The following is an 11,991-nucleotide window of genomic DNA, read 5'->3' as shown; positions in this document are numbered from 1 at the left end:
TCTTGGGGAGTTGGTGTGATGATTCTTGGCATCAATATCCTCATTGGAAAGTGCCTTCCAAGTTGTTCGCGTATGCGCGCCTCCATTCCCATTCGCGCCTCCGCTGCCATTAGGGGGTTGACGTGGGTAGCTTCCACATAATTGTAGTTTATATTAACCGTTTGATCCGCGGTGCCGTTGAGTTGGGTACGATGAAGCCCTTTTAGCACTATGATAATAAAAGTCAATATTCTTCATTAAGGATCGCTCGTTACGAAATCCTAGTCGTCAATATATGATGAAAGGGCCTTGACGAGTTTAAGAAATCACTCACAGTCAAGCCAAGGAGCAGGGCCAGTAGTCCTGCCAACTGTCCGTACATGTATGTTAGCCAAGTTCAAACAAATAATTTGTTTGCTATTGGACGACGTACAAAGCAATTCCTAGAGCAAGTTGAGATATCTAATCGACATCCAACAAGCAGATACGAGATAACCTTCGATCTTAACTAATCCCAAGGCGTCTCTCAGAGAATCACTCCATTTTTCCTCTAGGAAATCGTCGCTTAGTTTTCCCTTGATAAAGTCCATTGCCGACTCAAAGTCAAACACTTGAACATCAAAGGACACGGTAGTAGTAATACCGGGTAAGCTGGTTTGATATTCTACCATGATTTATATCGTGATGATCTTGGGGGGGAAGAATAGCAAGGTACGACGTTGCGGTTGGTATATATTTTCGTCGGCGAAGGAAATAGTTTATACGAAGGTCCATAGAATCAACTATCAACATTAGAAAGGAAGTAGGTATTTAATAGCCATGGGAAACCAGGCAGACACTGTAATAACTTTGTGTCGTTTGTTGTTGTTTTTTTCTTTAAACCAACGCCACGAATCAGCCATATCTTGTACTGTTTTTGTATACGCACACGTATTTTCTCCAGGAAAACACATAAACGTACAAAGGCTTTCTATAACTTCACCCCTTTTTTCTTCAACACACATTCAAGTGACCTATTATAACATCTCAAAAAACAAAGTGCTGGTGTGGATTTATTCGTACCGAAGAACATAATTACTGGCCTTGACTGCTGTATGCACCTATCCTTACCGTGCTTTTGGCTGCCTACCTTACCGGGGCGTGTCTTCCATGGATGTAGTTGAGCTCACCCCGTCCATCCTCCCTACCCTTGTAAGGTGGCTTTTTAACCTTCACACCCATCCAAAATCAACACCCTGCCCGTTCCACTTTGATATGGATTCGCCAGGGGTCAAGCTTTAGCTGGGGAGCCCCCCCTCCTCCCCCCAAAAAAAAGGAACAGCAGAAGGCGTCGACAGGCCTAATAGTATTGTACCACCCTCCAGTATCGGGCCCCCGGTGAATCCATGAAAAGGTGGAGTGGGGCACGGGTAACTTCATCTAGATTATCGAAGATCTTAAATTCTACGTATGTAGTACCTTTAAACTTAACCCCTCTGAACCAGCCATGGCAAAAACCATGCTTAGCGAGCTGAGGCATATGGTGTAGGACCTAGTTATTCGAGACCCACGCCTTGAAGCTCATGCACTTCCAGTTGTGAGTAGAAGCGACTACTTCGAAGAAAGCTTATGGGAAAGGAAATACTTTGGGAAGGAGGGTCTAAAATGGGAGAGCCGCTGTTGTCGAAGGGAGCGTTTTTCCCACGAACATTCGCATCTAAGATAGAACTAATATGTCAGATACATTTGTTTTAACTTTGTAAACGTTTATCTTTCATGGCTTCATTTGTTGTTTCCTTAATTTGTTGCGAAGTTACATAGTTAAGAATGAGGTTTACAAGTGGAAATGGTTTAGGGGTTCAGGGGTGATTTTGTTAAGCAATTCAGGACTTAAGTCGAGTCATCTTGTGGAAAGACTTTGGATTAGGAAGCCCTGTTTGGCTTAGCTAAGCATAGTTGTAGAGGTATTGCAAAAGGTTCGGCACACACTACCAATTGTGTGTCATTGAGCTTGATTAATTCATGAATAGCCTCAAGAAGGAAGCCAAACTTTTCTTCCTTTAATATTATAGATTATTACGTAGTTATTCATCTTGAACCAAGACGTTTAGCTAGGTAATAAAAGCTACGAGTGTGAACACCAGGCTAATATAGCTTGCTATAACGATACTCGGAGCTTCACACTGTCAGGATCTACCGAGGCCATCAATATCATCGAACAAATTGCTCAGGCTTTGTTTTCACCGTTGAACGGCAAAAAGCTCAATGTTACGAACGCGTTCCACTTAACTCTTAACGAACCTCTGTTATATGGCCTTGAACAGGTTGGAAGTCGCCTAGTATTCAAGAAGCCGGTCATTCGGCTGGAAAGGGCAACGGAGTTCAGGACATCCTCGCAAGGATTCACGCTCAGATTCGTAGCGGGCCATATGGGGAACCTAGTCTTCTTTAACCACGCAATTCAACGGCTAGCGAAAGACCATTCTCCCTGCATTTGGCTCGAAGCTGGGTCTAGCTCGGCAATAACCATCATGGTAAGTCGTGCTTACGGGTCTTCTTCAGATGCGCAGTACTTCCAGGCAATAAATTTGACCAACGACCGGGGTATTGAAAGTCTCAAGGACGCCACCATGTCGCTGTGGAAGGAGGACTTGAGGGTATCCTTCTGGGCGCATCACCCTCTACAAACTCGCGACTAATGCACCTTTACTGCTACCACCGTATTAATTTGAGGCTTCTCGTCACTGGCTGGAACTTAGAAGTCCAGTGGAGACCATGATTTTATTAGAGAGCGAAATGCAAGACACCTCTGGGTCTATTCACGTTTGTTGGATTAGGACGCCACGAATCGGTCAGCCCGCTTCTGCACCAACCCGCGTCAACACGATGACGAAAGAGTATGAAAAGTTCGCGCCAGGGCACGTTATTGCTCGAACGGCGCGCATATACCCAGCAACTCTGGAGATAGACATGGCCATTGATGCGTTCTTCACTCCGCGTACCGATTACGCGGAACTAGGGCTTCAGCCGTCTGTTATTAACATGGTGAATCATTCGCTAATATGCGTGGACCCTTCATGACTCGTCTGGGATGTTTTCGCATGCCATCATCGCGAGATAGAAAGGACATATTGAATTGATGTCTTCGTGATTGACCCTACTAATGGGTAATTGATTGAAGTGATGTTGTGTATCCAATATGTAAATGTCCCAACGACATCTATGAGCAAGATCTTGACTCGGCTCACCATGGCTGATGCTGTGAAAGCGACCCCGCCAACAGGAGCCAAAATAGAGCATGAAGGAGGTGAGAAGGGAGTCACTGCCACTCCAACTATCACAGCTCCATCCCAACGTACCACTACCAAGCCTATTCCTAATGAAGAAAAAGGGGCGAAGACATCTGGACCAGATATCAGCGGCGATGCCAGGAATCTCGTTGCTAACGTCCCAGGACTAGAAGTTCGCGATATCAAGGACGACCCCGAGCTTGCAGTCTTTGGCATTATTCGCCCATGGGAATGGAATTGGCTCGCGAAGTGGACACTGTATTTGTGTATGCTCTCGACCGAAATCAGCTGATGGAGGCGACTAGTTTCCGGAATTTTGTCAAATACATTTGCTTAGCTCTGTACGGGGCCGATAATGGCGATGCTGGAGACAGCAGCGACTCGACGAGCACGTCCGACTTCACCAGTGATCCAACACACCCGAAGATACCCGCGATGAGATCACAATTACATCTTCAAGTCCACCTACAGAACGAGTCGTCGTTCCTGGCAGTGAACTGAAACTATACCAGCATGACATCCTGACATCTTTTGGAGAGTCCAAGATGCTTACTGATAAATTCATCCGACATTATAAGATCGCCAACATCAGCTCCGTATATTTGCAGAATCCAATAGGCTTTGTTTGTGTCGCACTCATCGTTGAGGCGTTCGGACAGTTGGGATGCTCGCTTAGAACCGCCACGAAGGGGCAGGTCATTAAGCGCGTCAATTATAAGCTTTAACACAGACGGCTAGCCAAATATCTCCACGACTTCTTAGAAACAGAGGCGCGTTTGATCGATGTTCGCAGCTAAAAAATTGTACGCGCTGGCATCGTAGCACTGAAAAGTCAAGCTCTGCTCTACTCAAGGGACTTTTGAAGGACTATCCTGAATGGACAATCGCCCATCAGCTGACACACTATGCTGGGAGAAACTTGAGAGACGTTATACTCGTGTCCGGAGCACTTCCGTCCCATGGCGGTACGGTAAGGACAAATCGCGGGATCACGAACTTGTGGATATTAGAACCCGGTCGAGCATCTCTCGTTCTTGATAAAACCGTGTCAACCGCCGAAAGCTCTTGCCGCGTTCGAGGGCGTCCTACAATGGGTTCCAGTCAACGACGTAGCGTCCTCGCTAGTAGACCTCATATTATATTGTCAAAGCTAAAGAATACTCTGAGACCCTAGCTGTTCAAGGGCCTGTGACTACGGAGGTATCTAGGAGGTATATGTAGGCATGGAAAGACGTTGGATTTCTGTTTCCATGAAGGACTGAGAGTAGGGGGGTGTTATAAAAGACTTGAATGAACTTGTTTAACGTTTGAATTTACACGTCTATAAATATCCGATCTACGTGGAGATTCACACATTACATAATCTTGTATTACTTAGTGCTAGGTAAATCCCGGCCTGTAGCGTTACAATTGAAAATGTATCTAACTTTATCGACAGCTTCCAATTTGCCAGCGCATTTGCATACGACGGTTCAAGCGCCAATTCTAATAAAACAAGAATATCTTGCAATTTGCTAGATAGTCACGGTCACGAATACACCTCATACATGTAGTGCATCCTAGATGTACGCAGGAAAAAGTATTAGTAATAGTGGACGTGGGTTCCATTGAACATTCAAGGTTCAGAAGCAGGCTACCTTACGCGCTCAGGTATCAGGAACGTTGAATCGGCTGTGATACGGATAGGTTCACAGGTATCCGGTACTTAACCGGAGTGGCCTAGACACTAAATACTACGTAGCGCTTTAAAGGGTATAAGTGGGCAAGTGATAACAGAGATAGGTAGATAGACGAATTGCTATGATGCTCAGCCTTGCAAATTTCTTTCTTCAAATTTTCTTCATTCTTTGAATCGCCTTCTGCTGGTCGGCTTGAAATTTTTAGAGACGTTAGTTTCCCTAGGTGAATCAGGAACATCGAATCTTTGTAAGCGACATAAGGTACCTACAAGGCACCGGGGGAAACTTTTCGTTAGAGTTTGGAAGGGACGAACCTTACGCAGGACTGCCCCGCCAAATATTTTCCTACCCACTTTACCTTCTACGCCGTAGGTAATCTGGAATCTTCAAAGTTCCCAAAAGAAACACCAACCAATCCACTTCATCTCACCCTACATCTTCGACCATGGCTTCACCAGGGCCAGATGCAAATGGCGACGATGTTGATTTGTACGGTGAGTAATCCACTCGTCCCGATCATAACCCTCTACCTAGAACTCATTGCTGACTCTCTACTTCAAGAACTTCTTGGCGTAGATAAGAGCGCAAGCCAAAATGACATAAAGAAGGCATACCGAAAGGTAATTACTTAGCATCCATTGATACATTGGTCCAGTTCGTGCGAAGATATACTAACTCATGTCATTTACTAGCTTGCGCTTCAACATCACCCCGACAAAGTCCCCGAAGAACAGCGAGCAGAGTCCGAAGTCAAGTTCAAGTCTGTTACACAAGCTTACGAGATTCTGCGAGATGAAGACAAGCGTGCTCTATACGACAAACATGGCATGGCTGCATTCGACCCTACACGAGGAGGGGGTATGGGCGAGGAGGTGGATATCAACGACATCCTGGCGCAGATGTTCGGAATGGGAGTGGGCGGCGGCATGGGCGGTCCTGGAGCTGGTCCCAGGAGACCCCGACGTGGCCCTGATGAAGAGTCCAAGTATACCGTCAGCCTGGAAGACCTATACAAGGGCAAGACCGTTAAGTTCGCTGCCAACAAGAACGTCATCTGTGGCAACTGCAAAGGAACCGGTGGTAAAGAGAAGGTGAAGCCTCAGCAGTGCGACCGCTGTAAGGGCCACGGTGCCGTGGAAGCCTTCCGCCAAGTTGGACCTGGCCTAGTCACCCGCGAGACCGCTGTGTGCGATAGGTGTCAGGGATCTGGCAACTACTTCAAGGAGAAGGACCGATGCAAGAAGTGCAAAGGCAAGCGAACCGTACCAGAGACGAAGCCGCTCGAGATCTACATACCCCGTGGCTCACGACAAGGAGAGCGGATCGTGCTAGAGGGCGAAGCTGACCAACACCCCGACCAAACACCCGGCAATCTCGTATTCGTTCTCGAAGAAGAGCCTCACGACGTATTCAACAGGATTGGGAACGACCTGTCCGCCGACCTGGACATTACCGTTGCTGAAGCCTTGTGCGGATTTTCACGTGTCGTCGTCAAGCACCTCGACGGCCGAGGCATTCATATCGACCATCCGCGAGGCAAGGTCCTCCACCCAGGACAGGTGCTCAAGGTGGAGGGAGAGGGTATGCCGCAGAAGCGAGGAGATGCCAAGGGAGACCTCTATCTTATCATCAAGATTGAATTTCCCGAAGATGGATGGCTCAAGGACGACGCCGCGTACGAGTCCCTTCAAAAACTCTTGCCAGGCCCCCCTCCAGAGATCAAGACCGAGGAGGTTGACGAAGTGTCTTATGACGACGATGCCGATATTGACGAGGTATGTTTCATTTCCCACATCTTGCTCGAAAACACGCGATACTAACTCTGTACTAGATGGGTGCGGACTCGGGGGATCCGCGATTTGGAGAAGGCTGGGAGGATGACGATGACGAAGCCGGCGGACAGCCTCAGTGTGCGCAGCAGTAACGAGTTATGAGATATGACCTTTGATTCGGCAGACTGGAAAATTGCCCGACGCAAGCCATAGATTTGTAATGGAACATGGGGTTTCTATAAGTTGGTTTGGTTTTGCCATAAACAAGACACGGCGGGGAATAGTGACAGGATAAGAACAGCAGCAAGGGGTAAATCTTCGTAAGATCTTCTCCTGAGGGATGCTTGACCGGTATATCTCTTTCTCTACACCTCTACGGCAAGTCTTGGTCAGGCAGAACCTTCTAAGGGCCGTCTGCCGTCGATACTCCGTAATTCATAGACCAGACACCTCTCCCTGGGCGAATAGTGTCATCATGAAGACTAGCCAGGGCTAAAATATAGGCAGTGTTATGCCAGGACGTTGCAATTATGTGGCCCATGTGACTCTAAAGACACGAAATAATCAGGATACTGGAAAGTGCTACTTACCTTGAAGTTTTAGGGACATTATATAGATTCTAGAAGCCCTTGGTTGGATTCGAATGAGTAGCAGCCACTTGAGGCTAAAAAGCGGCTGTTGGCATTGTGGCTCGTGCCAAGGAATTCCTCCTTCTTAAAGTCCAAGCCACTTCAACATTTCCTTTCCGCCCCACCTGCCCACCAACTGGCAGGACATTTTTTAAATTTTCGTCCACGTGATCTTGACCACCAGCCCTAACGAAAACCCTTAGCGCAAAAAATCGGGTTCGGCTGTTGTGCCATTGGAAACTTTCGGTCCCTCATTGAATTTTGCGATTGAGACCAGCCAAATCACGATACACCCATCAAGACACCGACAGGAAATCAGTCAAGGTAATTAAACCCCTACTCTTCCGCTGCAAGATTATTTGTCGCAGAAGCACATTATTTATAACTAACATTTCCAAGATGGTTGCCGCAAAGAAGCACGTCCCGATCGTCAAGAAGCGTATGTTCGAATCCGCACCCATTTCCCGACTGGCACGAATCACCCCAGATATGGCAAGAGGGTCTTGATCATGGATTTCTACGATGGGTTTGATTGAATGAGATATTGATGGATTTGTGTATACAGGAACCAAGAGCTTCAACCGCCACCAGAGCGATCGGTTCAAATGCCTTGCCTCCAGCTGGCGAAAGCCCAAGGGTATCGACAACCGAGTCCGACGACGGTTTAGAGGCAACATGACCATGCCCTCGGTATGTCATACCCATTCTTCCTATGGAAATTGGAACCCGGTGATCACGAATAAGATCGGTGTGCTAATACGGTTTCCGCGACTTAGATCGGCTTTGGTTCCAATAAGAAGACTCGTCACATGATGCCCTCCGGCCACAAGGCCTTCCTCGTCAACAACGCCAAGGATGTTGAGCTGTTGTTGATGCACAACCGCACCTTTGCCGCAGAGTACGTTCTCATGTTCCGGGAACTGTAGCTGAGATAGCGGTTCAACCATTCAGATTCAGATTCAGACCAACTGACAACAATCGCAGGATCGCCCACAACGTTTCCTCACGAAAGCGAATCGACATCATCGCGCGCGCTAAGCAACTAGGCGTCAAGGTCACCAACCCGAAGGCCAAGATTACTACGGAGGTTTAAGGCGTTGGCTGGTGTTGAAGGTGAAAATGAAATGGGGTCCGGTTTCTCGTTTTCGGCAACTATTTGCATGCATGGGAAGGGTTTTGCGCTCTATGGTCTACGGACGGATATTCGAGCTAGCATGTATTTCGTGCTAGGAAATACAACACACCTTCTACGATGACACGTATTATGACTTTTTTTTAAACCCTGGATCGATCACTCCTACGCGATTTCACGTTAGGTTGGGCTGTGAAGGCTCTCCCCCAATCACGGTTTCACACGGCGACGTAATGTACGAGTTACACCGTGACACGTGTAGGAACAGCCTCATGGACAACGCGTTTGATTTTCAACATCATACCGAGGCCCGAAAGATGGCAAAATCTTTTTCTCATCTGACGTTGGACAGATCCGCATTTTATATAATTTCCGAGGATACATCTCTTAATTTGGTAACTTTCAAAAACCCATTTTCTGCTACCATTTTCGATCATCGATAAGAGGAAGCAAGGGTAAGGTCTGTTTCTGTTAATACTTAGGTTGGGCAGTTCCAGTGACAGTCCCTTTATTCCACTAATTCTCGACAATAAGAGATCCGAAATTTAGAAAGGGGTCAGGGCGCCAAGGGCGAGGACAATTGTGATCAAGAAGAGTGTGATTAAGAAGAGTGATAGGTAATTACGTCCGGTTCGTATTCTCCGAAATTCTCCTTTTGAACAAGTATCATACTGCAGAATCGTAGGTACATTCTCTCATATCTGTACCAAGACAGAACGAGAAAAGCAATGTGTACAAGGTACTCTTGCTCCATCAAAGAGACTTGAGAGCTCTTCTCCTACCTTCATCCATCAATCTCCCCAGAGCTCTATGATATCTGAACCATATCCTTAGGTAGATACCTAACGACTCTCAATAATCTATTCAATATTTTCTCTTGCTTTCTACGCATATAACACTAAAATAAAGTTGTCTTCAACGCTCAGGTAGACTCTACCATCTTCCGCGCGCACAGTTTCCAAGAAACGAACAAAAAGGGGCTGATAAAACCAGGTCAAAGCCAACTATTCCAGAAAACGACGAGATCATTCTATATCGTCGTCCGATGAGTCAGAAGTGAGCAGTGTGTCGACTTCTGGTAAACCGAGTTCTCGACATAGTTAAAAGCGCCCTTTGTCTGGTGAACGGAGCTGCTTTACCTAGCAAATTGCTTCTACCTTGACCTTGGTCTGTGCGACAGCTATATACCACGACATACTGTATCTACCTAGGCAGAATATCAGTCATCAGGAGTATTAAGCTATGGCGGCTTTGTCTTGCAAGCACAGTACGATCTTGACACTTCTTCGTCATTGCCTTAGGTTTTAACAAGATTTTCAGATATCCACCTATCGAACACTTCCAGTCCAATGCCTTCGTTTTCATCCCATCTTTCAGACCCGACAAGATCAATGCCAGCAAACTTCTACTTCTCCGGTTCCAGTGCTCACTCCAACCAAGAGCCGTCCGAATCATCCCAACCAAGGTGTCCATACTCTAAGGTGTATTTGAGAGAGGAAAACCTTACATCACAGATTCTCAGACGTATCTTCAATATCCCTCGTCCCCTTCCTTCCCGCAAATCTTCTCGACTCTCTCATCTACAAGTTCTGAAGAAACCTCGCAAACTGTTATCCGCCATTCAGCCTGGTAAAAACAAACTCGCCAAACCAGCTACCGCCTTTCGAACGGGGAGGAAAGAATCTGCAACGAATTTCGCGCCTTGTTCAAAACTTGATATGACATCCAAACACAGCATCGTCGCCTGTGTGGGTGTCTCCTCACGACCTATCACTGTTGTCGCTACCTCGTATGCCGTTGACGGTCAACTCCGAAACAAAGTTATCGCGGGCAAGAAACGCAGCTACAATGTCGATTTTCCCGACGAGGGAGTCTTCGTAATCTATCGAAACCGAGCTCTACAGATCGCCGCGCCGCCATGCGACCAAAGGAAATGCAACATCTCGCAGATCTGCCGTTGCCACAATCCTCGCTTATCGACTCAAGGCGCTCTCCTCCACCACCATGCCTCCAAGGGAGGGGCAGTGAGATGGCCGACCTGGAAGCCTTGCAGTCATTGCCTGTTCAACTGGCTCCATCTCTACCAAGCCACAGAAGCGGCGAACAAATTCAACATGAAGTACCTCCAACACCCTCGGTCCCTAACCTTAGCTACATTACACGGCGAGGAAGCTTTCTATTACGACGGCGAAATAGAGGAGCAACACGTTCGTTCCGAGTCCAACGGAAATACGGGCAGATCTACCAACCTCAAATATTCCTGCCCGTCGAACGTTTTCGAGTGGATGACAGACGCCTGGAACGAATTCAGGGAGTGTTCTTGCTGCAACTCCGCCTCCATCACGGCTCTGTCCGACTACGAGAGCGACGCACCAAACGAAGACTATTCCAGCAGCGATCAGGGAAAGCTCGACAATGAATGGGACTGGGACGACCTCGATATCCCATGCAAACGCACGCGTACATCAAGCGTATCCGAGTTCGAAGACTACGACTTCATCGAGGATCTTGTCGACAAGGAATTTCCAAAGCTACGAAAACGCAACGCTGCTAGTATCGACGCTGGCCACCGATCAAAAGCTGAGACGTATTCTTCATCAGTCGACGATGGCGATTCCAGTGTGGAAGATGACGACCCTGCTCCTGTCATCATTCCGCCCAAGAACATGGCCGTTGGACAAGGCCTTCGTACCCCTACACGCCTAACATCGCCTACCCTGATTCCTGCAAGCAATGGGAGCTCAACGACCGTCACTGATTCCCCTTATACGAAATCGCAAAGTTTCTTGGGGACGAAGCGTTCGTACTTCGATGTTGAACGCTCTGAGCAATGCGACACAGACTCCTTCGAGGATCTCTCCCGGGCGAAGCAACGGAAGCTGGATCTCGCCATGCCAGAATACGGAGGTCGATGCCGGCAGGGATTTGTGGCCCATCAGCCGTTCTCCCGGAATTATCTCCTACGAAAGCTTGTCCCCGTCTGAGGGAAGAATGGGAAATGCTGCAGCGAAGAGACGTTGGCTGTATGTATTGGAGCATGATAATATGCGGCTAGATTGCACAGAAGACGCCTTTCGGTTTCTAATTTACTGTTCCATGTTGTCTCGGTTTTCTGGCGTTCCAGAACAAAGATTGCCAGATCTGCCACTCCTAATTATCCTCGATTTTCCACGTCACCACAAGCTGTGCAACTGAACAGCGTGGCGGAGAGCAGAGCACAACTACTACTTTACCACTACTCCTGAAGGGAAACCTGTCTCTTCATACAGATACAACGTATGAACCAACTTCCTCCTGAATACAAGGTCATGATACTAATTTCGAATAGCACCGAAATCTCGCATATCACAACTGGGGTTTCAACGTGGTTTACATCGGTCAGGACGAGATTGTTCCGGGGGGGGGGGGGGGCGACGGATATATGCAAATCCATTCTTCACGGGGGATTAAGGACGATTGCTACCACGCTAAGGTTCATTTGTTGGTTCGATTTTCATTGAACAACTCATAAGAAGATATTCACGTTTCCAC

General features: G+C 47.4%; 5 protein-coding genes across 5 annotated transcripts; all 5 read left to right on the top strand.

Annotated features, from left to right (window-relative positions):
- Positions 1 to 2,489: 2,489 nt before the first annotated feature.
- On the top strand, positions 2,490 to 3,039 carry F4807DRAFT_456763 (uncharacterized protein; the record flags this gene model as incomplete). Its single annotated transcript, XM_048000929.1, has 2 exons — positions 2,490 to 2,615; positions 2,692 to 3,039. The coding sequence occupies 2 exons, from the start codon at positions 2,490 to 2,492 to the stop codon at positions 3,037 to 3,039; spliced, it is 474 nt and encodes a 157-aa protein (XP_047857939.1).
- Positions 3,040 to 3,207: 168 nt separating this feature from the next.
- Positions 3,208 to 3,749, top strand: F4807DRAFT_456762 (uncharacterized protein; the record flags this gene model as incomplete). Its single annotated transcript, XM_048000928.1, has 2 exons — positions 3,208 to 3,514; positions 3,586 to 3,749. 2 exons carry the CDS (start codon positions 3,208 to 3,210, stop codon positions 3,747 to 3,749), a joined length of 471 nt encoding a protein of 156 aa, XP_047857938.1.
- Positions 3,750 to 5,057: 1,308 nt separating this feature from the next.
- F4807DRAFT_411001 (DnaJ-domain-containing protein) lies at positions 5,058 to 7,508 on the top strand. The gene is made up of 4 exons (XM_047996665.1): positions 5,058 to 5,421; positions 5,489 to 5,547; positions 5,620 to 6,702; positions 6,759 to 7,508. The coding sequence occupies exons 1-4, from the start codon at positions 5,373 to 5,375 to the stop codon at positions 6,849 to 6,851; spliced, it is 1,284 nt and encodes a 427-aa protein (XP_047857937.1). The 5' UTR covers positions 5,058 to 5,372; the 3' UTR covers positions 6,852 to 7,508.
- F4807DRAFT_410998 (ribosomal protein L32e) lies at positions 7,496 to 8,605 on the top strand. The gene is made up of 4 exons (XM_047996664.1): positions 7,496 to 7,652; positions 7,728 to 7,767; positions 7,894 to 8,018; positions 8,105 to 8,605. Exons 2-4 carry the CDS (start codon positions 7,728 to 7,730, stop codon positions 8,252 to 8,254), a joined length of 315 nt encoding a protein of 104 aa, XP_047857936.1. The 5' UTR covers positions 7,496 to 7,652; the 3' UTR covers positions 8,255 to 8,605.
- An 845-nt stretch (positions 8,606 to 9,450) lies between these two features.
- On the top strand, positions 9,451 to 11,736 carry F4807DRAFT_410994 (uncharacterized protein). The gene has a single exon (XM_047996663.1). The coding sequence runs from the start codon at positions 9,810 to 9,812 to the stop codon at positions 11,442 to 11,444; it is 1,635 nt and encodes a 544-aa protein (XP_047857935.1). The 5' UTR covers positions 9,451 to 9,809; the 3' UTR covers positions 11,445 to 11,736.
- Positions 11,737 to 11,991: the final 255 nt, after the last annotated feature.

The sequence above is a fragment of the Annulohypoxylon truncatum genome, assembly GCF_022578515.1.
Source record: "Annulohypoxylon truncatum strain CBS 140777 unplaced genomic scaffold F4807scaffold_4, whole genome shotgun sequence".
Taxonomy (NCBI): Eukaryota; Fungi; Ascomycota; class Sordariomycetes; order Xylariales; family Hypoxylaceae; genus Annulohypoxylon; species Annulohypoxylon truncatum.
The sequence above is the reverse complement of the archived record's forward strand: the minus strand, read 5'-3'. Positions and strand labels throughout refer to the sequence as shown.